This window comes from Sciurus vulgaris, assembly GCF_902686455.1.
Source record: "Sciurus vulgaris genome assembly, chromosome: 7".
Classification (NCBI taxonomy): domain Eukaryota; kingdom Metazoa; phylum Chordata; class Mammalia; order Rodentia; family Sciuridae; genus Sciurus; species Sciurus vulgaris.
In genome coordinates, this window is record NC_136467.1 from 155,291,580 (window position 1) to 155,318,984 (window position 27,405).

The 27,405-nt window shown below is 50.0% G+C and overlaps 1 protein-coding gene across 4 annotated transcripts in view; it reads left to right on the forward strand.

The window, feature by feature from the left end:
- Positions 1 to 27,405, forward strand: part of CARMIL1 (capping protein regulator and myosin 1 linker 1) — a 250,597-nt gene that overhangs the window by 105,654 nt on the left and 117,538 nt on the right. For 3 of the 4 annotated variants that reach the window (XM_079148814.1, XM_079148815.1, XM_079148816.1), the window contains 6 exons: positions 7,661 to 7,758; positions 8,092 to 8,162; positions 8,376 to 8,449; positions 16,782 to 16,857; positions 22,057 to 22,145; positions 23,205 to 23,299. In XM_079148814.1, the coding sequence (XP_079004940.1) occupies positions 7,661 to 7,758; positions 8,092 to 8,162; positions 8,376 to 8,449; positions 16,782 to 16,857; positions 22,057 to 22,145; positions 23,205 to 23,299 (503 nt within the window). Of the gene's footprint in view, positions 1 to 7,660; positions 7,759 to 8,091; positions 8,163 to 8,375; positions 8,450 to 16,781; positions 16,858 to 21,259; positions 21,950 to 22,056; positions 22,146 to 23,204; positions 23,300 to 27,405 lie in introns of those variants that run through there. The other variant, XM_079148817.1, reaches the window with a different exon arrangement.

Here is a 27,405-nt window from a genome sequence, read left to right on the forward strand (position 1 = left end):
CTAGTGGGGGCTTACCTGGTTAGTATTCTAGGAACCTAGGGGGGGGCTTACCTAGTTAGTATTCTAGGAACTTGGGGGGCCTACCTGGGGGGCGGTTTGGTTTTGGTGTGAATGTCTCCATTATGTTTCGCAGGAGGTTTTGAGGATGGTGTTGTCACTCCTGTTGGCCAGTGCAGCTCAGCTCTTGGGGCCCAGAGGTCCCTGCCTCCCGGTCCCTTGTCCAGCTGGCCTGGAGCACGCAGCTTGCTGGCCGTGTGTCCAGCTCTGCACAGGCCCCTGCTCCTGAATGACTCCTTCACTGCAGTCAGGTGTCCTCTGTGGTGACGTCTGCAGATTCGAGTTTCCCCAGAGCTTTGTGGTCACCTTGGTGCTAGCTCAGGCCACCGTGTGGTCCTGTTTGTTCATACATGTGGGGGTGTCTGCTGAGTGCTGCCTAGGAGGCAGGGTGCTAAGGGTTGGGGTACAACAGTGAGTGTGGCTTCTGCCCACATGGAGCTGGGGCTTTTTCAGGGAGAAAAACTCCCAAAGAGCAAAATATGTGAATGAACCAGCTGTTGATGTGAATAAGTGCAGTGAGAGAACCGGATGGGACTTATATGAAGAATGAACTCGGTCTCCACAGTCCCTGGGGCCATGGTGACGTGAACACGGAGTGGCAGAGAAGCCTGCATGTGAAAGTGGGCAGAGGGCATACTGCCCCCGGGGCCTCTGCTTCTTGGTTTCTTCTGCTTGGACTGGAGTTGGTGTCCTGGAGGTGCATTCGATTGGGGTACAGTGAGGCACGTTGAGGTGTGGGATCAGGCTGGAAGCAGGCGCTGGCCAGTGGGTGTGGGTCTGGGGTGGACGCTGACTTCAGTGGCGTGGCACAGAGGATCCCTTGTGATGTGTGGCATGCGTCCCTGTAGATTTCATGAAAATCGTTTTGGTGCCGAGAGGATAGGCTGGGAGGGACAGGAGTGGACACAGAGGCTGACTTGGACACTGTGGTGATCCAGGCAGGGCAGGTGGCAGGGGCAAGGGGTCAGAGGTGGAGGTGAGAGAGCATGGGGCGGGGAGTGGAGGTGGGCATGGGCAGCCAGGTGGAGCAGAGCTGGGGCTCCGGGTCTGGTCAGCAGCGTGGTGGCCAGTGCTGCCTCAGTGAGCTGCAAGCCTGGGGAGGTGCAGGGCATGTGCATGGGCAGCAGCACCTCCAGCTGTTCGGCCTTTGGCGTGTGGAGCTGGTGCCATGGGCCCTGCAGGTGGACGCTGGGTGGGCTGGGAGCCCTGTGAGGCTGGGCGGGAGGGTCCGGCCCTGGAGGGGGTGTCCTGGAGGCAGGGGTGTCCATGTGGTCGTCCAGAGACGGGGACCTGGAAGAGACGGTGTGCTGGCACTGAGCCCAGCATTCAGCCAGGAGCAAAGGAGGAAAAGCTGCCTTGGTGCCGGCAAGGATGGATGGCGGAGGCGGGAGGCAGGATCGGGGCGTCCAGGACTGGAATCTGGAGGGGGCCCCGAAGGAGAGAGCAGCAGCTCTGTGGGAGATGCGGGGCCCAAGGCTGTGGGTGTGGACGGGCCCCGTGGTGGCACCGTGGAGGTTTGGGGGCCTCGACTGGTAGGTCCAGGGGTCCACATGGGCAGTGGACTGCCCAGGTCGTGGAAGGGACCCAGGTGAGGGGGGATGACACCACAGTGCCGTCGTGGTTGCTTTGAAGAGGAACTGACAGGTGGGCAGTGGCCCTAGGGCGCCGAGCCACCACAGGGGGTTGTTGGAGTGGAGAAGGGGAGACCAGGTGCCTGGCCACAGTGAGCAGTGGTCAGTGAGGCATCGTCACTGGGCCTGCGTGGTGAGTAGGTCAGTGCCCTGCGAAGGGGAGGCGCAGAGCCCGCCTCTGCCCGTCTCACCTGAGACAGTGAGGGGCACAGAGCCCGCTTGTGCCCACCTCTCCTGAGGCCAGCCTTCACCCTCTCGCCCTGGGCACGCAGCAGGCACTTGGCAGGTCGTGGATGAGCAGAGGCATCCCTGGTGCCACGTGCCTGGTACCTGTCAGGCCATAGGACGTGGGACACATGGAGCGAGAAGCATGTCTCTGCTCTACCTCTGAACGGGGGCTCTGGAGGGAGGTGAGTGAAGAAGGGAGGCTGAGGTGCCGGGCACCGTAGGGGCGCGTGGATGTGGAGGAGAAGGGGGCAAGGGCCTTGAAACGCAGGGCCCAGTGGAGGAGGTGAGGATGAGATACTGGAGGGGTCCTCCAGCTGGCCCTCTCCTCCACGGGCCTGGGTACCCAGGGCCACTGTGGCTGAGGGGGTGCCACAGGAGTTCCCAGGGCAGAGGGACTGTGGGCACTGGCGACTGCAGAGAGCAGGCAGAGTGGCGACTGGACCCTTCCTGCCTCATTCCTAGTGCACCGCAAGTCAGAAGCGACAGGAGATGTCCCGCATGTCAATGGCGCACAACGTGAAGATAACACGTCCTGCTCCGAGCGGGCAGAGAGCGTCAGGCTGTGCTTGGGGTTCTACCCTGGGGTCCCTCATCCCGTCCAATGCAGCACATCGCTGGGCCTTCAGGTCCCCAGCCTCGTCCCTTCTTTGCTGAGGGGCCAGGGAGAGATGGCAGGACAGGGATCAGTAACCAGGAGAACCGAGAGGCAGAGCTGCATCCCTACTTTTGGAGCGTAAATCTAAGTTTGTGTATCAACGAAGCAATGCTTGAATCGCTGGATTTACCCAAACGTGATTCTTAAAATAACATCCAGCATCAAAATCAAATATATAGAAAATATAAAAATAGCTAAAAAACATAATCATCCCTCTTACAGTCAAGAGCATACTGCTAAGAAAAGAATGAAGAATTTCCTTTAAAGTTAATATTCATGAGTAGTTTTCTCCTCATCTCACTTCTACAGATGTATATCAAGATGTTTATTTTTTCCACTCTCCCTCACAAAATGACTTATTTATCCTCATCAAATAGGCAAAGGTTATTTCAGAATGTAGAGAAGAGTTAAAGAATAAATTATGGGAAAATTCTGAATTAAATTTGAAAACCACCCCTGATCAGGCCACTGTTGCTCAGATTTTGGTGCATGGTCTCATTGTTCTGACCGTGTCCATCGCTGGAGGCTGCCTCTTAGAGACAGTGTGGTAGGGTGACTGGGGAACCATTTACAGCCCAGCTACTATTAATCTTTTTCACTAAGCTGACTCTTCACTGGGTCCCAAAGCTTTTTTTTTTTTTTTTTTTTAATGTTATGTCCTTAAGCTTTTTAATATCAAGAACCCTGACTGTTTTTCGAAAATGAAGCTAGATTGTTTTTAACACTAAATGAAGCCATTAATGCAGGTTAGAATTAATTTGGAAACTGTTGATCAGAAGCTCCTGAGGCCTGCACAGATGAGTACTTCCTCTAAAGGTGTGTACGAAGGCTCTGCAGGTAAGCGAGGGGGAGGGGTGAGCCGGGCCCCTCTGACTTCAGATAGGAAGCCACAGTCACCCAGAGGCAAGAGGGGAACATTTGACTTCTGTTTGTTTTCTTCTTTCCTTGAGAGGAGGGCGTTCTGCTGGGTGAGAGGCTCCGTGGAAGGTTCTGTGGTTAGATGTGGAGACAGTGGGGCTGGAGGCTGGGAGGGAGTGGGTGGCAGGTGCCGGGGCCACTGGCCTTCTTGACTTTGGGGACCTGCAGGCACTTCTGCATGTTGAGAGTGAGCTCCAACTGTAGAGAGCTGTGAGGGAAAGCCTGAGGGTGTGCCTAGGGAGCCAGTGAGGGCTTCAGAGCCTTGGACTACATGATGTTACAGTTATGGTGAGATTTACCTTTTGCAGCACCTGTTCTCGCAGCAGCCTGGCCTCAGAGGTGCGGGACTCTAGCCCACATGGTTGTGGGGGAGATCAGTGGTACCTGTGACAAATTTCTCTGCTAGGTGTGATTTTTAAAATTTCTCGGTTGCCTTTGTGTGATTTTATCTCATGTTTGGTTAACTGTGATTTGTATCCTCAAGCTGGTGGGAGAGGAACCAGCGTGATTTTTTTTCTTGTTTGGCGTGCTTGATTGGTCCTCCGTGTGAGACCCCTGACAGTCGGCAGAGTGTTGGTGTTGGTCTGTCAGAACAATGTTTCTTCACTGCCACAACAGAAATGGCATCGCAGATCCCTTCGCGAAGCTGAAAGTCGACTGAAGCCTGAGACCATGGGTCGCGCTGCGGTGGCCTGATGGGCGTGGGTGGAGACGGCCTCCTGCGTCTTCCCCTCTGTGCGGAGCGAGCCACTGGGTCCTCAGGACCGAGCTGGGTGGGGGCGGTCGCTTCCTGCCCAGAAGGAAGGCTGGGACTGAGGTTGCAGTCAGTTGTTCTAAGAGGGCCAAGGTAATGAAGGGATCCTCCAGGGCAGCGCCTTCTCATGGGATTTGCATGCAGAGCTGATCTCCTTACCAGTTTATGATTTTTTGTGACGCGTGACTGTTTTCTGAATCTTGTGTAAATTAAATGCATGGAATGCAAATGTTGCTGATTCAGCCCTATTGCAGCCTGCGGGACAGAGACAGGCCTCTTCTGTTCCCTGGGGTTTGGGTTTACTACCCATTCTTACAGCAGCAACTTCACCTGTCTGTCTGGCACTCGTCCCTGTATGTGTGAGCCGCCGCGCACACCCATGAACTCCTGGCTGGCATTTAGCCACAGGCAGAGAACAATGTGTGCAGGGTGATTTTCTTCTCACTGGCTTCTGAGCCTGGGGTTAGAACACGCTCCAGCTCGTTCCCAGCTGCTTAGTTCTTGACTGCGGTGCAAATAAATGCATGTGTTCCATGGGACTCCTACTCCTGAAATCTCAGCAGAAACGGGCGCTGAGAACAGTTGAAAAGCGAGCAGCTTGGACTCACCAGGCAGAGGGCTCAGGGTGGTGCCCCGGTCCGCAGCAGCGGCCTCTGCCTGCCTCTCCTGCCGATCTCCCTTTACCCCAACGTGAGGGCCAGTGTTGCTTTGGAAGTAAAACTGAAGTTTTGTTTTCCAGATGGACGTGTCTGATTTTTCCCTGTAACCCGAGACTCCCACTGTCTGTCTGTTTTCTGTTGCTGTAACAAAACACTGTACTTTATAAAGAAAAGAGGTCCATTTACCTCGCAGTTTCGGAGGCTGAAAGTCCACTGTTGCACGCCTGCACCCGTTTGGCCTCCAGTGGGAACCCTGGCTGTGTCACAACATGGCCGGGAGGGAAACAGCTTTGTGCAGAAGGGCCAGGTGTGGGGTGGCCTCACTTCCTAACAAGCCACCCGGCTGAGAACTAATTCACTCTGGAAAGCCTACATTAATCCCCCAGTGGTTCTCCATGACCTGACTGCCCTGCAGTAGGCCCCCCTCTTAAGGGCCCAGCCACTCAGCACCACCACACTGGGGTTGAGCCCCCAGCACGTGAAGTTTGGGGTCATGGCTGTTCTCAGGCCCGTGGCTTCCTGCTGAGACTTTGCAAGGCTCCGTCTTTGCCCTGTGTTGTGCTAGCAGCCTACCTGCAGGTCTCAGGAGCAAAGCCAGCGTTTTGGAAAAGAAGTATGAGCCCAGAGAGTCAGACAGAAGTCCAGCTTGGAGTGTCCAGCGTTCACTCAGGTCAGCAGCGCCAGTGCCTGGGCCTGTTTCCGGCAGCTCTGCTATTGCTTTGCATAGCATCTGGCTTCATTGTCTTACGTAGCCAGAAAAACACCACAAACACAGTACTGAGCCCAGTCGGCCATTCCCACGTGCCAGGCCCCGGGCTGTCACAGGTTGGCTCCCCCTACAGGTCAGCATTGGCTGGCCTTCGTGGAGGCTCTGCCTGCCCCAGGTGTGGGGACACCTTCGCGGGCATCTCTCGGTCTCACAAAGCCCTGTGGGGTGAATGATTCTGTCAGCTCTATGACTGGGGACACTTTGGGGTGTAGGCTGCATTTCTAACCACTGCTCCATCCTGCCTCTGCCTGGGAGCCCAGAGGTGTGGGAGGAGCTGGATGCACCCAGCCCCAGCGGAGTCCTTGTCCAGGGGAAGAGAGTGAGAGGAACGGCCATCCGAATACGCAGGGATCAGTTTCTTGGTGGACACTTGTCCAGGGTACTGTGGAAGGACTCAGGAGATCTGTACTTGAGTCCTCTGACAGTGAGTAATTTGATCTGTATATACATAACCAAATAATTCATTAAGTAGAATACACTATGATCTAACTCTTCCCACAAACTCACAGAATAAAACAACCTAGCAGCAGCATGAGGACCACTTACATTTTCCAAAGTTTAGTTTACAAAGGGAAGTTAAAGAAATGAAGGTAACATTAAGTTCCTATGAATTCCCACTTCTGAGATCAAGGACCAGGCATCAGAGCGGAAACTCTGCACTTACTAGAAGAAACTGTAGGTCCAACTCCCCATCACGTTGGCCTAGGAACTGATTTCCTAGGAAGACTCGCAAAGAGCAGGAAGTAAAATCAAGACTCAATGAATGGGATGTCATCAAACTGAAAAACTTCCTGGCAAAGGACACTGTCAAGAGCATGAAGAGAGAGCCTGCAGAATGGGAGAAAGTCTTTGCCACCTGCACTTCAGATAGAGCACTAATCTCCAGAATTATAGTATAAAGAAAAGAACTCCACACCCACCTCCCCAAAAAGACCCCAAAACCAAATAACCCAATCAATACATGGGCAAAGGAACTGAACAGATTTATCTCAGAAGAAGAAATACGAATGGTCAACAAATATATGAAAAAATATTCAATATTTCTAACAATTAGAGAAATGCGTCTCACTCCAGTCAGATTGGTAATTATCAAGAATACAAGTGATAACAAGTTTTGATGAGGATGTGGGGAACAAAATACTCTCACACATTGTTGGTAGAATTGAAAATTAGTGCAACCACTCTAGAAGGCAGTGTGGCGATTCCTCAAACAACTAGGAAACAGAACCATCATTTGACTCATACGCCCACTCTCTGGTGTAGATCCAAAAGATCTAAAATCAGCATGCTATAGTTATGTAGCCCCATCAATGTGTATAGTAGCTTAATTCACAATAGCTAAGCTATGCAATTAACCTGGGTGCCCTTTAACAGATAAATGGATAAAGAACATGTGGTATATATACAAAATGGAATATTACTCAGCCATAAAGAAGAATGAAATTATGGCATTTGCCAGTAAATGGATGGAGCTGGAGAATAACATGCTAAGTGAAATAAGCCAGTCCCCAAAACCCAAAGGTTGAATGTTTTCTCTGATTTGTGGAAGTTAACCCTCAATGAGGTGGGAAAGTTGAGGGGAGGGATAGAAGTTCAGTAGATTAGACTATGGGTAATGGAGGGAATGTCGGGGGATAGGAAAAGGAAGGGTGGTGGAATAGACCTGAGGTATCTCCCTGTACATACATGAAAACACCACCGTGAATCCCACCACCATGCACATCCACAAGAATGAGATCCTAACTAGAATAAGATATAGTCCACGCTTGTATAATTAAATCAAAGTGGATTCTGCTGTCACATGTAACTAAAAGAATCAATAAATAAAAACAAAAGTCCACTTCCTAGTACTCAAATAATGGAATTATATTTGTCACAGTTGAATTTATATCCACCTTTGCTTAAGAAAGAAAAGCATATTACAAAATCAGTGTCTGTATGCTATTCCAAAAACTTGATTTTTGAAATCTGTTGTTGATAATTTTGCAGGAGAATCATGAAAAAGGTCTCCATGGAGCCATCTGAGCGCCTGGCCAGTCTCCAGGCCCTGTGGGACAGCCAGCCGGTGGCAGAACAGGGCCCCTGTGGTGAGCATGGATTTTAAAACCAGGATGTAGCGGCTGGGTGGACATCCCAGCCAGGAAGTCAGTCTATTCCTGGTGTGCTACTGTAAAGGTACAATTAGCTTAAGGTGTAATTAGCACTGAGCAGACTTCAGTTAGGTGGACGGGAGTCCTGTACTTAAGCTTCATTGCATCCTGCTGCGTGCTTACTATAGAACAGGGAGGTCTGCTGTTTTCCCAAATGAATAGGATAATCAGCCTTGTCAACATCCGCCATACTTAAGCTTGTAAAATTTAATTTAAAAATCATTTTGCTGAAACCTGTCAACATCGCAACGCTTCTGTCTTCACCTTCAGGTGGTTTTTCTCAGATGTACGCCTGTGTGTGTGACTGGCTTGGATTTTCATACCGGGAAGAAGTACAATGGGTAGGTACTTCTGTCTGTGTGTGCACACACCTGGATAACAGTCTCATATTTGACTGGCTTCTTTCTCTTTTCTCACCATGCAGTTTTTGCTTAAAAATCTTCTGTCCTTGAATTACATAAAAGTCTGCCTACGTAATTGTCTGATTCTCTGAGTTTGTCTTGCTTCTGGGTCGTCTACATGGATTAACAATGTGACCGATTGGTATCTCATAGGATGTGGATACAATTTACTTGACACAAGACACCAGGGAATTGAATTTACAAGACTTCAGTCATCTTGACCACAGGTAAGCCCATTCTTTTTCTTTTTTTCCTATTTCTAAATTGATTTTCAGAGTGAGAGCTCTTTTTTGGCACTTAGGATTATATATGACCGCCAGAGAATCCTTTTCTAAGGAGACTCGGGAGAATCTGGATTTTTCCATTCAAGTACTAGCTTCAGGTATGTTAGCCACCATGGATGGTTTGTGGAGGTGCATGTATGTATCCATACTGAACTCATGATTAGGAAATTGCAGCATTTCACCGTGGGAGAGGTATGTAATTCCTGGTTCTTACACTAGCTTGCACAAGTCGATTTGATCTGTTCTGTATATTTTACCTCCTTATTCTTTGTGATTTCCAGGATGAAATTTGGTAGTAAAATCCTAACAAAGGCCTTTGAGTTCACCATTTCTATATTAATTGGGGCTTGCTTATGCATCTGTGCATGTATTGGTGAAGATCCATTTGCCAATATCTGACTTGTGATTTGGATGGTGAATCTGTGAAACCCCTGACAAATTATTTGAGAAACTTTTTCAGGTTTTACCATTTTTGCTTGAACATATGGAGTTCTAGGGCTCCGGGTGTCCAGGCCCAGAGAAAATCTCCTTTGGTTCCCTTTCTCTCAGCGAAGGCAGACCTGTGTAGTTGGTTGTTCTGTCTAACAAAGCCTCTTTGGCTGTCCTCCAGAACGCCTGCTCAGGTCACTCATCCTGCCCACGTCCTCTCTTCAGTCTAATATCTGCTGCTTCCTTAGATGGCCATAGGCAGCCCTGTGTGGATGAACCCCAGCACAATGAATCTTTTCTCTCTGTTTGCAATTGAGAAAAATTTGGGAGCCCAGCTGTACCTTTTTGGACATCGGAAATGTCACAGGGAATCAGTGTTGGTTGTGTTTCTTAGCACCAGCATCTTGTCTAGGAAAATATCATTTGAGATTAAATTTCCATCGGCCTATCAGGAAAGGCAGGATTGCAGAGGGCTCCCTGGGGCATCCTACCCCGGGCGGGTGAGGAAGGTGTGTACTCTGTGGCTGTGCCTCCTCTGCACAGCCTGGTCTGTGGAGGACCAAGAAGTGGACTTGGCCATGGTGGTGTGAGGTCATGCTCCAGCCTTTGGGCCTCCAGGTTGATTTGCTTCCTTTCTTGGAACAGGCAGTTTCCTCCTGCTTAGAATTAGTCTACTTCTTCCCATAGTAGGGGCACTTCTTACATTTAGGCAAGATGTTTCCTGTAGAGCTCATAAAAAAGTGAACTGAGAAAGAAAAAGGGAAAGTCTTTTACTCTGAAAGCATTTCCCACTAAGACCAGCATTGCCTGGGAATAAGTCGGAAGCCAGGACTCCAGGGTCAGGTATCCGTGCTTTCGAGGGGCCTCACCGGGTTTGATTTCGTAGCACTGTGGGTTGATCATTAGAAAAGATGGTTCCCTGCATTGTGCATAGCTTCACAGGGGAACAGCATTTGTCAACTCTCACCACTGACCTCTGAAAAAGTCTGAGTGCTGCCAAGTTCAGGCTCACAGTGGCAAATGCTACATTCTGCTGGAAAGGTGTAGCTTTGCTATTGGACACACCACAGCACTATCCATGACTGACTTAAGTGAGGAGTTTGCGCCTTCCGTTTCAGAGTGAACCCCTGCATGGGTTTTGGGGCCCTCCAGGACTCCATGGGTGGCATGTGGGGTCATCTGGTGCACAGGAGAGGCAGGCTGCAGGTTAGTCTGTGGGGCTTGCCCTCGCTTTGTGTGTTGCGCCCTGGCCCTGATGGTTCCACCCTGGGTGCAGGCTGAGCCCAATGAGCTTCAGCGCTGAGCTTCCTGCTCACCCACCATGAGTAATTTGGTCGTTTGTCAGCGAAGGGAAGCTGTGTGTAAAGAAGCCACTGAGCATAGGTACCAGAGGTATACACGTGGTGTCTAAAATCCAGAAAGCTTGTCGCACCTTTGAGAGTTCCCTGCAGGTGCATTTCCTGACACGGCAGCTGGAGAATTTTCCATTTCTCTGTAAACACTGAATTCACAGTAAAATCGTCTACTTTTGTTGCTTGATTAAGGAGTTAGATGGACTTTTCCTATCACTGAAATTCTAGGTCAAAAGTTGGAAAATGTTCTTTCCATTTTTTAATTACAGCATTCTAGTCCTAGGTAATAGGTTCACAGTCACAAAGGCTGCACGCGTGGAATACGATCGGCCTCATTTCAGTCCCCGGCCCCCCTTCTCAAGCACCCGGATGTGAGGATGACAGTGGCCATCCTGTGAGTCTTTAGGAAAGCATGATTAGGAGCGGGGAAGAGCGTTCACTCGTTACTGTTTCTAGGTTTCAAAATTCTGTGTAAGTGTAGTCTTTCGATTTTCTGGCTTAGGTATCAGTGGACCAGAGAGAGGCTTAGATTGAAAAAGGCTTAGCTACACATTTCTCCTGGTGGCTGGAGGTCTGTGAGCTGTTTAGAGTGTCATTATGCTGTGACTCCGGTGACAAGGAGTGATGGGAGCAGAGGTCATGGCGAGAGCTTGCAGCTTTCAACGCATCGATTGCTCTTGTTCCGGGAAGGTTTTCAGAGGAGCTAATCTCATCAGTGCTCTGAAGACCCAGCGGCACGCACCACTGGGTTTGAACTTGGCTTCTGAGAGCCCTGCCTGTAGACTCGGGCCTTTGTGCTGTCACATTGCTTCCGCATCAAGGTGACACTCGTGAGCAAGATGCTATCAGGAAGGAGTTCCAAGGGTGGGGACGTCCAGCCTGTCCTCGGGGCATTGGTGGAATTCTTTCCTAATCTCAGCTCCATTTCTTTATTCCTGCTCTTGCTGAAGAAGGAAGAGGTGTCGGGTGTGAGTCAGGTGAACAGCATGGGCTTCTTTCCGTTTCCCGGTTTCCCTAACAGTCTGTATTAAGTGGCCACCAGTCTGGGCCAGATGAACCCGTGGGGAGGGCGGGATGACATGCTGGGCATGTGGAGCCCGCGGCAGAGCTTGTCTCTGAGGTATTTTTTCTCCTTCGCTGGTCCTGTGTGAGTTGCACTGGGCCTAACCGTACAGTAGCGCAAGCGTGTGACTCACAGGGAGCACACACAGGTCCTCAGAGCACTGCGCTGTTAGGACTGAGCCGTCACAACCTGCAGAGGCTCCTCCTTTTGACCTCCGAGGCCGTCTGGGCTGCTGCAGGCATCAGGACCTCGCCAGGGTGCGGCGGTACAGCCGTGAAGTTAATGGTGCTCAGGACGCGCCTGGGTAAACAGCCTGCCAGGAGGAGGAGCGAAGTCGAGACATCCTTAGCCCTTTCTTAGCTCTCCAACTTCGGTTTTCAAACTAGATACCATGGGGACACAGGAGACTAAATCATGCTCGGGAAGACTCGCCAGATGGACGTGCCTGCACAGTTCAGCAGCCTTGCCCTGAGAGGGCGCTGCCTTCATGCACACGTGAAGAGCACAGGGCTTTGCGCTTGGGCTGGGGGCCTCCTTGGATTTGCTGGGGTCTTTCCTCCTTGGGCTGTGGGAACGCTGAGAACAGTCAGGATGCCCCTCCCTGCTGGCGCTCCCTGTGTTCGTGCTTTGCCCACGTGCAGACCGCAGCCTGCTCGGCCTCCCTCCATTACTCTTGTTCTTTAGCCCTTTCCTGGTGTATGTCACACTCTTCAAAAGTCATAGTCTTTGTAAAATTCCAGAAGATGGCAGGCCAGGAAAAGGGAGTTTGGGGAATATGACCTGCAACTGGTCACTGGACAAGGAAGCTCCTCTGAGGTCCTGGACACCTGAGGCCAAGGTCAGAACTGCTGGGTCAGCAGCATGTCCAGACTCCATGGTGCTCTGGGGCTGAGGCGTGCTGGAGCCTGCATCTCCTGACAGCCTCCTTGACTTTGAGTTTTAACTTTTTTAATGGTTTCCAAATGTAAGTAGTTTATTTTTTAATGAAAAAGCGTTTTAAGAGCCAAGGTCTTGCTGCATTGCTCAGATTGGCCCTAGGCTGCTGGGTTCAACCAGTCCTCCTTTCCCAGACTCCCAAACAGCTGGAACTATAGGCAAGTGTCACCACGCCTGACTTACCAGTTTATTTTTGATGTTTAAAATGACAGTATGATTGCTTTGAGATGTCACTTCAGAATACATATTAGTATTGGCTTTGAAATCAGCAAATGAATGGTTAAATGTGATGAGAGGGGTTTTCAAGTCTTTGATCTGAAAACCTGCAGATAATACCATCCTGGGTTCCTGGTAGAGGAGGTGAAGACTTTTGATGGTAAGGAAGGCAGCTTAGTGGGCAGGAGGTGACAGCACAGGGTCAAGGCAGAGGGCTCGGGAGTCACACTGGCCGGGTCTGAATCCTGGCCCTGGCTGCACGCCCCTGTGGCCCACGCAGATGACCTCAGCTCTGTGCCTGGGAGCCTTCCTGGCTCAGTGGAGTTCACGCCTCCTCCTGGGGTCCTGGTGAAGACCAGGTGGATCACAACATTCAGAGCACTTTTATCAGCTGTATTCGTGGCTCATAAAGTGTTTGAAGAAATTCCAGCTATTTTCATATCCCGAAAGGCTTGCCCTCTTTTTAAATGACCAACTGTATAAAGTGAAGAGTTTTCTTTCTTGAAAGAAAAAGAATTTAAGTTACAGAATGCTTGCATTACAGACTTTTGACTTTTCAGGGACGTTCCTGGTCCTCCTGATGCTCTCATCTCGTTGCTGTTGTGGCGACTTGTCTTTCTAGAGACGTGTAAGAGAAGCACTCGGTTCTTAGAGATTTAAGGGGAGGGTCGGCTTATTCAGATGTGTCCACTGGGGTGAGGAATGAGGAGTCCACCCTTCGTTAGAAACCCAGCCAGAATGGATCAAACACAAATCAAACTGCGGAATGAATTTTTATCCAGAGAAAGGTTAGAGAGCAGGTGTTCATGGCCTCGTCTCTCCTCAGTGTTAAGGAATGAGGACACTGTGGGGCTCTAGAAGACTGTCGTCCTCAGTTCAGAATCTCAAAACTCCTTTGCTCCCCTGTGAAGGAGGGTGAGTGACCGGGCCAGCAGGGAGAGCTGTGTCGGGGCTGGCGGGACTCCAGAGGCTTCCTGGGTGGCCCCTTACCGGCTCCGCTCTTCAGAGCCAAGGCTGCCCCCAGGGAAGGGCCCCCAGCACGGTGGGACTCGCGGCAGATGTCGGCTGGCGGACAGCAGGGTTGCTGCTTTCCTCCACGGGAGAATGGGCCGCCGTGAGCTCCCTGCGTGCGGAAGCCTTTCTTCATGATCCAGCGTGATCGAGGCAGGACCCAGGGCAAGCAGGAGGGGGAAGGAGAGGTCCTGACGGGCGGCAGCTGCACCAGGGCATCTGGGTCCTCCTTGGCAGGGAGGTAGGCCCCACACAGCCCCCTGAACTGTTGGTCCAGACTCTGCTCACCTGTCACTGTGCCAGGAAGGCCGCAGAGCACGCAGCTTTGGCGAGGAGCTCGCCGGTGCTGTCTGGCACGCTGGAATATCTTCTGTTCCAGTGGGACCACGTCAGACCCTTTCCTGGATGCTGCGCGTCCTTTGCGGGGTCCAGGGTCCGACGCCTGGTCTCCAGGCTCGCTCTGCCGGCCCCGGGATGGTGTTGAGTGTCCCGAGTCCTCGGTGGAGACCTTGACTTTCCGTGGTGTTGTGAAGTACTTCCTGCACACTTGGTCGCCTCCGATGCGAGGCTCTCCGTCCCTGCACGCTCCAGCCCGGGGGAGAGGCGGTTGGCGCCTGAGGTCCTGCATGGCGGTGCGTGTCACTTGTGTTTCTGGCTTGAAGTCTGATGCAGGAGCATTCTGCCGTCTCTCCATTCTGTTGTCCATCTCACGCTTGGGCCAGCTGTTGTCTGCAGGAATGATGCCGCTAGGCCATCTCTTAGGGTCTCCTCAGACAGACCTGTGAGCTGGGCAGCAGGACGCTAGTTACTGTAGGTTCAACCACGTGTGCCCGCGTAGGTGAAGAAATGGGCTGTGGCCTCCCCTTAGAAGGTGCATTCAAGCTATTCCCTCCCGCTCCCCGCCCCCTCCCTGTGTGACAGGGTCCTCGTGACCACGGTGTTTCTCTGGAGTTTTACCATGGAAGGCCACGCTCGGGTCGGGACGGATCAGCCCTGTAGAGCACTCTGGGGGTCTCCGCTCCTGCCTTGCCTCTTGTTCCAGCCCCTGCACCTGCCTCCAGCCTTGGCCTGTCCCAGCTCAGGCAGGTGAGGGCGCTGTCCTTTGGGAGGCGGGTCCGCCTGGCCATCTTCACAGCTAGGCAGCCCGTTCCTGCTGGCGGGAGCTGGCGTGGCCGTGGTACCCTCAACTGAACATCACTTGGTGTCACCCGGGACACTGCTGCATCCAGTTTCTGGCGGGCATGAACCCAGCCTCGATGAGCGTGAGCACTTGGGCTTTTGCGCAGCGTGGATTGTCGCTTCTCTCCTGAAACGCCTGGCCATGGGCTTGCTGGGCCCCGCGGCCTGCAGGCCCTGGACTTGGGGAGGCGCTGTCCAGTCTGCGGTCTGTGTGAGAGCACAGGCTGCTCCCCACCCTCCTCAGCCTTTGCTTTCGTCAGGTTTTTGCTTCAGTTTTTAATTTTAGTCATTCAGTGGGTATGCAGTGGTGTCTTATTTTGTTATTTTTTAACATTTATTTTTCAATACAGAGGATTGAATCCAGAAACCCTTTAACGATTGAGCTATATCCCCGTCTTTTTCACTTTTAATTTTCAGACAGGCCCTTGCTAAGTTGCTGAGGCTGGCCTCCAGCTTGCAAACCTCCTGCCTCAGCCTCCTGAGTCTCTGGGATGACAGGCATGTGCCACTGCACCCAACTCATTTTGGTTTTGGTTTTGAATTGTGTTTTCCTAGTGCTGGTAATTCTGGGTGTCTTCTAATGTGCTTATTTGCTATATGTTATTTGCAAAATGTTCGTATCTTTTGCCCATTTTTTAAAAAAAATTGGAGTGATTGTTTCTTATTGTTGAGTCTTGAGAATGCTTTGTGTATCCTGAGGATAACTTTCTCAGCACTTGGTTTGTCTTCCTCCTCTTAATAGCATCTTTTGCAGAACTAGTTTTTGATTTTGATAAAGTCTAATTGACTTTTTTTCCCCACTTATGGACAATGTTTTAGATGCCAGCTCTAAACTCAGACTGCGTCATGCCTTGCTCTGTGTCCTGACTCTTCTGCCTGAAGTCTGCCTCACTTCACTCGTCACCTCCAGGGCTCAGGGCACACACCTGCTCGTGTCTTGCTTGTTCCCTCCCTCCAGGATGCGTCCTGGGAACCATGCACGTGTGGTGATTTGGCCTCTGGGTTTAGTCCTCTTTCCGTCTCTTTGACCTTGTCTCACGTGCGTCTCTAGACACCTGTCCCTTTACCTGTGAAGCCTAAGTGACATGGCTTCCTCGTGGTGTTTGGTGGCATGAGCGGGTGACGGGCAGAGCTGGGGCCCCGTGCCCACAGCGCTCCTCCCACCTTCCGCCTTAGTGTCTGCCTCAGGGAAAACCTGAGTGTCTGCTACTTGCTGCGCGCGTGCTGAGGATGAAGTGGTGGAGCCTCGCTGAAGCCACACAACGAAAATGGACACTTGGTTTTCCAAGAATTTACAGTCCGTGGTGCCCGGAGCCAGGCGCGTGAGGGACAGATGCACAGGACAGGATGAGCCGGATGCTGGGTGCAGATGGCACTGTCCTGGGGGACCAGGAAGGCGTGGGGTCCATGTTGAGCACAGCAGTGCTGGGTCTGCGGCTGGGGTGGCACATGCGGAGTCAGTGAGTTGGGCCTGGACGCCTTCCGCCTGGCTTGAGGAGAGGACACGCCCTGGGGCTGTGGCTGGGAAGGGCAGCTCTCCTGAAGGGGCCTCCCTCCCGGCCAGAGGGCTTCGGATGACTACAGACACCTGGGCCACGTGGAGGGAGTGCACACCAGGGGCTGCGAGCTGCCGGTGGTCGCGGGGGTCACTCTGCACTGAGGGTCCGTGGCTGCCACGGCTGCGAGGATGGGCCTGTCTTTGCCGGGGTGCCAGCTCCCCCCCAACGAGGGAGGAACTTGAATACCAGAGAATTGATGAAGGAGGGGGCCACGGAAGGGAGACTGACAGTGCAGAGCTACCGTGATTTCCTTCGGAACAAGGAAGTGTTCCAAACGCGCACTCTTCTACCTCATCTCCTCTAGTGGGACTCCGTTCCTGGAGGCGGTTCCCTTCAGCTTCGGGAGTTGTACGTGCATCCTAAGGAGGATGTTGGGAGAATCTGATTGTTGTCTAGGGGTCAAGGAGGGTGGCTGGATGTCCAGTCTGCCGTGGTGGGAATTTACCGTAGCGGGGTGTGGAGGACTCACGGCCTGGCCAGCCCGCTGTTCTGCAAGGGCGCTTCATGCACTGCATTCCTTCTGCTTCCAGGGACCTCATACCCATCGTGGCTGCCCTGGAGTACAACCAGTGGTTCACCAAGCTGTCTTCGAAGGATCTAAGACTGGTGAGTAATCGAACATGCGGAGAACATTGCTTCATTTTGTTGGGTTTCAAAAGCCTGGTAGTTGTTTAAAATGAATTTTTATCTCCTGTATTAGTAAACTGTATACATTTTATTTATTGAGGAGATATTTTCCTGTAAGTGATTCACAGACCTTTTTGTAAAATTTATAATGGAGATGCTTCAGGGAAGTCCTTCCTCATGTTTTTAGCTGCTTTTTGCAATTTTAGAAGATGAACAGAAGGAGTGTAACGTTCAGTACGCACTCATTCAGTCTGCAAAAACTATTGACTTTCCATTGGCACAGCTGCAAAGAGCAAATCTGATGTTCCTGTTCTGTATTTCATCTTCATAAAGTCACCCTTCCAAAGTATTTCAGGAAATGTGAACAGGTAGTTGGTCTTGTTGAGTTATGATACCTGGCATTAATTTTTAGATGCCTTTTTGGGCAAATTTATATGTAAACAGCATGAAATTGTAGTGAAATCTTGTTAGTTTTCACAAGAGGTGGGGAGACAAATATTTGGTCTTTCTTCCAGTGGAAATAGGATGCTTGGTTGGGGATTTTGCACGTTTAGCTTTATGGACAGATGCTTACCTACCAGGTAGCTTTCTGATGCCTCTGTTTATGATGAGAAATAATTTAGATATTGTTTTATTTCAGGATCTCACTTCAATGCCTCCAGCTTTCGGAGGCCATAGAATCTGGAGGTTTAAGATTTTCATAATGAAAAGACAGGTTTTTAATTGAGATGTGGATCCATGAAGTAGAGGGTGGAGATTGGCTACTGGGTGGGCTACTTCATTCTCTGAATTTACCAGGCTTGGGGCCAGTGTGAGTCTTTCAGCTGAATCCACTTGGGGCCCTGGGAGCCCATGTAGTTTAGGACAAGAGCATGACCTGGAGTCAGAACCCAAGTCTTGGTTTACCCTTTCTGCTGGCCTGTGTGACCCTGGGTAAGTCCACGTTGCCTGGCCTCAGGCCCTGGCTTCCTGCTGGCCTGTTCCTGTGAGCTGGTTGGTGTGCGTCTTGGCCATCTTGTCCTGTACTCACCAGAGGGTACGGCGCGTGGCTGCTACTTGGTAAAAACTGGGTTTATGAATAGAGAATAAGTTCAGTGAAGCCATGGCTGAGCGAATACAGCCACGGAGCTACCTGGCAGGTGTAGAACCTCACCACAGTCCTGAGGGGTTACAGCGTCTCACAACTCGACCATTGTTCTTACTGTCACGCTTGCCCTAGCAAAGAGGCTGAGAAACCAGCTCAGTGGGAGTGGGGATTGTGGGCATCGTACCGCTCAGGCCGCGCAGGGGTCTGCGAGCCCTCAGGGAGCAGCAGTAGCTGCCAGGGGAGCTGGCTGCTGGGGGTCCCACGCCCAGGGCTGAGCCAGAGGGCCTTACAGGAGGGAGGGAGCGCCTGGTGGAGTGAGATGAGCGCAGGGGTTGCGGGATCAGGAAGAACAGGTCAGTAAATTCGGTTGCTCATGACCCAAGAGAGTTCCAAAGAGACTGCACCATCCTCCTACTTAAGGAAACTGTCCCAGCTCAGTGGTACAGAAAGGTCCAGGACCTTGTCGCCAGCACCCCAGCCTCTCAGCTGCCTCAGCGTGAAGTGCAGAAAATGCGCCCCTGGTCGGTTAGTGCTGTGTGCTTTCCTGGGCGCCCTGGGATGGAAGGGGGCAGATCCCCGGGATGGGAAGCTGCTCCTACTGCTCTCCTGGGAGCTGAGATTTAAACAGAAACCAATACAGGCATGTATTTTCAACTTTTGATATTTTAAAATGAAAAGTGATCTTTGTGGATATCACTGTTCAAGTCTTCAAAAGCAAAGCAAAGCAAATTCCTTATGTTTTCACCCAAAGATAAAAGGAAGGGGTGCTTTGTTCTTCAGTGGCCTTATGGTGGGCAATCCCAGAGCACTTTTTAACGTGGAATTTATTTGAAGGAAGGGACAATACGAAGAACTACAGTCTTTTTTTTTTTTTGGATTTTTTTTAAAAACAAAAAATGCATGAAAAAAAAAGTGGTTTTATCTCAAGTTGCACAAGCTACCTGGATCGCTAGGATATAATACAAGGGTTTCTGTGCTAAGGCACTACACGAAAAATGTGAATTAAATACTCAGTGATGGTCTTAGGAAGCAAATCAGCAGCCACTAATCCAGATCTGAGTAGAGGATCTGAGAGATTTCAAAGGTGCAGCAAGCACAGTGCCTCTGTCCACCCTTCCCGAGTCGTTAATCACCACCCAGCTCCCCTTCTGCAGTTGGTAGCTCGGCAGGTCACTGCGTCTTTTCGAAAGTCTCTCACAGATGACGCCACTGTGGCCGGGGCTGTGGGTGGTCCTTTCGGCTCCGAACTCCCACGCTCATTTTTCTGCACTATTTCGTGTCTGGCTTTACATTGATTCCAGTTTTTGTCCTGTGCATGTGCTTTTTAATTAAACGAAAGCGCTTAGCTGCTGGATGTATTTATCTTTTAATACTTTTTCTGAGCCTGGAGACGTCTGAAAGACATCGTCACCTTCTGCTTGGTGCAAGGTGTGCGCGCATGGCTCTGGAACACTTCCCCTCCGTTCCTCCCTGTAGAAAACCAGGTTTTCACGTAGCTGTAGCAGGGAGCAGGATTCGTGTGGTCACAGTTGACCCGCCACACCCGCCCCTTCTGGTGTCTTAAGCGGGGGTTGGACACACTCAGCGACACCCTCTGTAGTGAACCTTTATCACTGTTTATGAAGTGATCTTGAAAGCCTGGCTTTGGTAAATCGCTCTTCCTGATGCTCACGAGGCAGCCCAGAAGAGGCAGGGATCCCCTGGAATGCTTCCAGAAGGAGGATCCCCGCTGGTGCCTGGCCTGGGTCACCCCTTTCTGCCAGGACAGTGCAGATAGCCAGCTGCCTTAGGTGTGCCTTGTGAGCCGGTCAGTGGGTCGGCCCGTCTAGAAAGCACTGCTGTCGGCATGATGCACACGGCGGCCGTCAGGTCCGCTGGAATCAAGCGGTCTCTTCAGCCTCTGTCCATCAGGAAGCCCAGGGATGGTGGGAAAGTGAGGCTGCAGGCAGAATGTTAGCGTGAGAGCATAGAGGCCGGGACCTGGGTGTCTGGGTGGGCTTGACAGGAACACGTGGCACATGCCTCTTCAGACTCGGTCCCAGTGTAGCCCATCCAGCGGGGTATTCACGACTGGCGCCTCGAAGGACTGCAGTATTTTACGAGATAGTTCAAGGCAGAAAGTGCTTTGATTGTCGTGTGCCAGGGCTGGACGGTGGGCCTTCTCTTCTGTTAAAGCATGCAGGATTGAAGTAGGCCCTAGGTTGTCATGAGCTTTTACAGTAAGTCTTCCATATTTAGAAAAATGTCTTTTCCATATTTAAGCAACGAAGGTTAAGTGCTACCTTTAGTTTTGGAATAAGGCAGAATAAATAAATATAAAACAAATATGTAAAAATTGAAAAGAAAAAATCATGCACAAGTTTCTCCCTGTGGTCTGTTTTCAGTGTGCACAGTTCCCTCAGGATAGTGTTGCAATGTAGTCCTCATTTTCATTGTGATCTTGTATTTATGTACTTTCTGGGTGCTGGGGATTGAACCCAGGGGCGCTTAACCACTGAGCTGCATCCCCAGCCCTTTTAATATTTCATTTAGAGACAGGGTCTCCCAGAGCTGTTTAGGGGCTTGCTGTGTTGCTGAGGCTGGCTTTGAACTCGTGATCCTCCCTCCTCAGCCTCCCGAGCGCTGGGATTGCAGGAGTCACCACCTCCGCGGGCTTGCCTGTGATCTGCTGCATTCCAGCTGTGTTTTCCTCTAGTGTCATGTCCTCACCACTTCATGTACTTTCACGGGTATGATCATCATAAGATATGGAATGTTTTAAGAGCACGTGGATGCTGCAGCAGGAGTCTGTCTGACTCTGCCTGTCACTAGGCATGTCCCCTTGCCCCACTTTAGAGAGCGCTGGTAGCAGCATCATGATACTGGCTCCCATGTGCCTGTCGAGCCCCCTGTTAAGATACGTGGCATCTCTGCCCATAGCTTTCTTCCCCACAAAGAGGGAATGGCCGTCCTCAGCCAAGGACTCCATGAAACGCACCCGAAGGGCTTAGCTCGCTGGCCGTGGGAGCGCTCCAGGGCACGTCACTGTCCCCTCGCCAGCCAGGACCCTCAGCTCTCTGCTTGCTCCTCAGCTTCTTTGGGAGTCCTTTGGATGTTCCCAGGCTTGGGCGAGATGGGCCTAAGGGTTCTCTTACCACTACCCGAGTGGCCCCTTTAGTATTTAATCCTGCAGTTTCTTTGTCTTCGCCTTTTGGACTGCTTATAACAGAATATCAGACAGGGTAGCTTATAAACAGGTAGCTTATAAACAGTAGAAGTTCGTGTTCACAGTTCTGGAGTCTTGGGCATCTGTAATGAAGGCCCTGGAGGCTTCAGTGTCCAGGGGGGCCTGCCTTCTGGCTGGTGGTGGCCCCTTCTAGCTGTGTCGTGCATGGCGGAAGGGGCAAGGCGGCCCCCTGGGTCCTCTTCCCAGGGCTGTGATCCTGTTCGTGAGGGCTGCACCTTCATGACTAGTCACCTCCCAAAGCCCAACCTGCTGCCATATGATGACTGCATTTCAACATAGGAGTGGGGATCGTGTCAGCGCACTCTGACCATGCGTCCAACATAGCAATGAGGATGTGTCAACACACACTGATCATGTGTTCATCAGGAAAGGGGGTGTGTCAGCACACACTGACCATGCGTCCAACACAGGAGTGAGGATGTGTCAACACACACCAATGATGTGTTCATCGGGAGAGGGGATGTGTCAACACACTCTGACCATGCGTCCAACACAGGAGTGAGGATGTGTCAACACACACCGATCATGTGTTCATCAGGAGAGGGGCTGTGTCAGCACATGCTGACTACATGTCCAACACAGGAGTGGGAGTCTGTCAACACACACTGCCATGCGTTCCTGTTGCTCTCACCCCCGTGAGGGTGCACTCTGTAGGGCAGGGACCCTCTCTGTGTCCCTGCTCTCCCAGGGTCTCTGTTGGGGTGGTGTGCAGTGGTGGGTATGCTCTCAGTGTCTGTGTTGAATGAATGGATAGGTGGGTGAGTGACTTGTCACCTCGAGACTTTGCATGACCTAGATTTGAGGCGCTGAGGGGAGTGTTTTCCTTTCAACCTACGGAAGAGTCTAAAGAACGTTTTCCCTGCAGTCTGCCGACGTCTGTGAGCAGATCTTACGGGTGGTGAGCCGGTCCCATCGGCTGGAGGAACTGGTGCTGGAGAACGCCGGACTTCGGACGTGAGTTCTCCCTGACGCGCGAACGTGTGGCTTGGAGATTCTAACGTTTGCTCCTTGACCCTTGCACGGATTTTAAAGGTCGCATTATCATGGGTCCAGTCTTGCTCCCTGTGCCGCCCCTCGCTGTGCTGAAGGCCTGGGCTGCGGGTTGCCTGGTGTTTGTGAGGGTGCCCAGGCTGGCGGCTGGCAGTGTGGAACCTTGACCGAGACCCTTGTCCTTGGCGAGGCGACTCAGGCTCTTTGTCCTGAGAAAGGGTGACGGTGGAGCCTGCCTGCAGAATGGCAGAGGTGCGGGCGAGTGAGTGCAGGAAGGCCTCCCCACGGAGGCTCCTGAATGGTGGTTGTGGGCAGTGGGTAGCTCCGTGTTTCCTGTGGCTCTGCCGCCTTTCGTGGTTGGTCCAGTCACTTCTGGCCCTCACGCTGACCCTGCCGTGACCTTTATCTAGGGTTGGGGTCACCACCAGGCCTTACTGTTCAGAGCACGGAGCATTGGAGCGAGACCGCCCTGTTGCTAATGACAAGCGGTGATCTGGTCATCTTGGCGCTCGCTGGGTTATTTCAGGCAGAACGTAACACGAATAGCCATTTGGTGGCCCTGTAGAATAGAGCACTGGCGATTACGGCCTCAGCTCAATAATCAGAGAAATCAGTGTCACGTTCCTGAGCGTCGCGTGACGAGAGCAGAGGTATGGAGAGGAGCCCGCGGAATTTTGATGAAAAGCACATTAAACCCAGAATTAAAAAAAAAAAAAAAATTATGGAAGATCCAGTAGTACTATTAATATCACAGAGCAGCGTGTCTTTAAAGGCAGTTGTGTTTTCTATTTGCTCTTGAGTGCAGTTTTGGTAAATGGAAATGAGCCATATTCTGGCTGTGGCTTTAATTCTCTATTGAGTTTTCAGTGACGTTAACAAATGCGTGATGTACAGATTGATGGCATAAAGGGGTTTCTATTGTTTTGGGTTTCACTCTTTCCATCCTTAAGTTTTTTATATGAGCACTTTCACATTCTCTGCATTTACTCTTATATTTACTCTTACCGTTTTGTTTGCTTGCAGAGATTTTGCACAAAAACTGGCCAGTGCTCTGGCACATAATCCCAACTCAGGGCTCCACACGATCGACCTTGCTGGCAACCCCCTGGAGGACAGAGGTACGCTAGCTGTCGCGGTTCCCCAGATGCCTGCATTGTGGGGGGACCAGGGCTTTATTCCCACAAAGATGGGAATCAAGCTAAGTTGTGGTCATGTTATAAATGCTGCTGTTGTGTTTGTTGGCGTCTCGTCCTTCCCTTTGGTGAAAATACTCATGCTGCAATTTCATTATTTGATTAACTTTTTTTGCATTGATACAAAATGAAAGGAGGATATTGTTGCTAAGTGGTTTATTATCTGGGGCTGCATAACCCATCACCACATACTGGGTGGCTTAAAACCAGGCGGACACATCATCTCAGCCTTTCTGGGCGGGGCGGGAGCCTGGTCAGGGGCTGGTCTGTGCCTGGCGTCTCTCCCAGGGCTGCATTGGCAGCGAGGGCTGTGGCTGCTGTGGCCTGGGGCCCTCCCTTATTCTCAGGTTGTGGACAGGGTTCATTTCTTTGGGGTGCAGCACTGAGGTCCCCATTTTCCTGCTGCGGGTGGAGGCCACTCCCAGCTCCTGAAGGCCATGCCGAAGGCCTTGCTTATGACAGGGCACCTCTCCCGGAGAGGGGACAGCTGCAGCGCAGCTCTCTGATGCTTCAGTAATGGGTCATGTGAGCAGGCAGGCTGACCAGGGCAGTTTCCCTATTGATGAGTCTAGAAGCAACCATGACTCCCTGGGTGGTGAAATCCCATTTTGTGTACCTGTCTCGTCATATCATTGGTGCATTTCCAGCGAGGGAATCTGGGGCCATCTTAGGGTCCTGTCTGCCACAAATGCCTTTTAATATTTAACTAGATTTAGGTGTCAGACTCCGGTGAGGGTGAAGGCCAGGGCTGGTGTGGATGAGGGAGCTTTGTTGGAGGTGTTTGCACAGGTGGAGGGAGGGTCAGTAGGGTAGATAGGAAACTTGACGCTCAGTCTCAGAAGAGCATTTTTTGTGCAGATGTTTCTTAGCTTGTTGAGTAAGGTTCTTTCATCTTCCCAGCTCAGGTGTTTGATGAAGATTAATTATTCAGCTGAACTGAGGAGACCAATGTGGACAGTTTGCTCTTTGTTCCTGATACGGACCTTGTTTTGCACCTAGTGTGAGACCGGGTCCATAATCAGTACATATTTTCCTTGAATTGAGTGTAATTTCAATGAGTCTCAATTCTTATATGTGGTTTTGAAATCGTAGTTGAATATCATGGTGAAGGTTATGGAGAGTTCTTCTTGAGGTGAGATGACATCAAAATAGCACTTCTGTGTCTCTCTGCCTACCTGCAGCCCATTCACAGATGCCCTGGTGAATTCTTGAAGTGTGCTCTCCTCAAATGTGGATTCTGCTCCATGCCTTCAATTTTTGACAGTCCAAAAAACGATTTCCAAAGGCCAAATCCTCCCCACGTCGGTTTTTTCTCTGCTCTTCACATCTTCTGGCTCTCCTGCTTCCCGCCTTCCTTCTCTCTGGAGGAGCCTCTGTGGTAATGAGCTCCTTTTCCTCCTCCTCCTCCTCCTACCGTTCTTCCTCCTCCTCCTCCTCTTCTTCCCTCCTTCTTTTTCTTCTCCTTCTCCATCCTTTTCCTCTTCATTTTTTCAAAAGAATTATCTTTAATAAAATTATATGACTTTATTAGTAATCTAAATTTCAAGTAATCTACACATTTTCTCAAAAATGACTTCATAAGGTCAAGTAGAATGAATAGTGGACTTAATAATGGATTAGGTACATACACGGATTGTGAGTCACAGATAATTATTTCTTATAAACCTTTGCAGGAAGATGTAAAACAGTGCATTCTATATTTTTTTAGGGACCATAATGGAGATTTATTAAATTTAAGTGATGTATTCAAAATACAATCAGCAAGTAAAAGAAAAGAGTACAAGAAGCATGTCTCTATTTATTGTCATGTGTTCTTACCAGTATGACTCTGTTGCCTTTGTTAATGATATTATTTTTTTAGTCTGGTTTCTCCACATCATATTGCTACAACTCCACTGGCAGAAATGTGTTAAATTTTTAATATTGATGCTCCAAATTAACAAGGACCTACCTTAAACTATTTTCTACTGTGAGTCATAATGATTCCAAAATATACAAGTGTTAGAATTTTTATGGTGTTATAGGCTTTTAGGTGCATACATGATTAATGAGGTTCAATTTGCAATGTCAAATTTAATTTTCCTGTGTTTGCAAGTTAATAACATCTGATAGCAAATTATTATGCTAAACATTTTATAATTACTTTTTTTTATTAGGCAAAAATGCTTCAAAGCAGAAGGAGCTATAATAATTTCATTTTGAAGAGAAAAATTAAAATTGGACCTTTCTTCTTATTTTGACACATATTTATAAAATCACAAGGAAGGTCATTCATCCAGGAAGTCCTCTGCAGAAGTTTTAATGGTAAAGCTCCAAAGGCTGCCTGTATTTTTTGGCCAAAAGTTTGAATTGAATAGTTTTGACCATGAGAAAGTGTTGCCTGGTCTTTTCTTTGCAGGACAGTTTTCTTGACCATTAGTCGCTTTGAGTGCCATGGAGTAAGGCCTTCCAGAACACACAGGGAAAGTTATTTTATTTTCTTGGGATTCACATTTGCAAGACTCCCGTCTGCTGAAGCGGGGTCCTTGGTGTACGAACTGCTTACCTTTCTAGAGATTGTGAGACCCCATCTTTCTCTTTCCTGGTGTGAACACATCACCCTTCTCTGGCCTGGCTGCTGTTGTCTGTGTGTTTTGGTGGTAGTTATATATGTATATATGTATGTATGCATGCATGCACGGATGTCTGTGTGTGTGTGTGTGTGTCCCCTTTAATGTGGGACCCTGCGGAGAAGCTTCCACCAGGGCGGCAGCTCACACTCCAGACCCGTGTTCCCCGGGGTCTGTGGGTGTGGCATGCTTGGCCGCTCCTGACGCATGCGTGGTTGCGTCTCCTCAGGCGCTTTCGCTGGGGTGCCTGATGATTCTTCCTAGGTTAGCCGGACTCACCCCGCCAGTGCCGCGTGCCGGGTGCTGTGCGAAGGCTCTTCGTGCACGGTCTCCAACGTGACTTCTGTGCCTTCTCTCCAGTTAATAGGTGGACACTGCAGAAATGGGGGACATCCCCCAGGTCTTACAGCCTAATTTCAATCCAGATTCAACTGATTCCGGAGTTATGTTTTCTCACAGTCTGGAATGTGCCGCGTCCCTAGAGAGAGTATATGGAAAACTGGTCCATGAAATTTCCTATAAGCAAAAATTTCGTTGTGTAGAAATAAAAGCGTGCCACTCTTAAACATGAATAATGATTTCAGTTAGTTATACCAAGACTTAATTTATATAAGGGTTCTGTTCTCACATGACTAGATATTTTCATTCTAGTTTAAATCCAAAGGATGGAGAGAAAGTGTCATCCATCAGTTTAATTCTCTGTTATTATTTCTGGTGCTAGAGGTTGAACCCAGGGTCTAGTGCATGCAAAGCCGGTGCTCTACCTCTGAGCTGCACCCTGACCCTCTTCTTATTATATTCATTATAAATGAGCAGTACTGCCCGAGTTATGCATTTTATTTCATTAGCATGGGCGACAGTGTTTCTTTAAAGAAGAAATGTGGTTATGACTGCATGTCAAAGAAACAAAAACCTTTCAAGAGAGACAGTCTCTTTTGGATTTTTGTAATATGTGAGAACCTGGCACCACTTAATCTTACTATTACCAAGCCTATGGTATATATTTTGTAAAACAAGTCTTTAAGACAAATAATTCATTATAACCACCTTTTCTAGGATAGAGAACTGTGTTTTTAATTGGATGTGTTCTTAAGTAGCCATCATGTTTCCAATAACTCATCTAGAATTTGAAAAATAGATACATTAGCTACATTATCTGTGCTTTTATATCTCTACTTTTAATTGTTTACTTTTAGATCTCCTTTTTAAAAAGCCAAACTATCCAATGTGACTCTCACCTGTATCTGAATTTAGGAACTTCACTTTGTGTCTTGTGTTACTTTTGGTTTGATGTGCTTCCAGAGAATGTGGCTGGGTTATCTTTCCTTTCCAGGAACCTCCTTCCCTATACAGGTGTTTGGGAATCAGGGATGAACAGGTGTGTGGAGTCTCCAGCCATGTAAAGTTGATGTTCTATCCCTA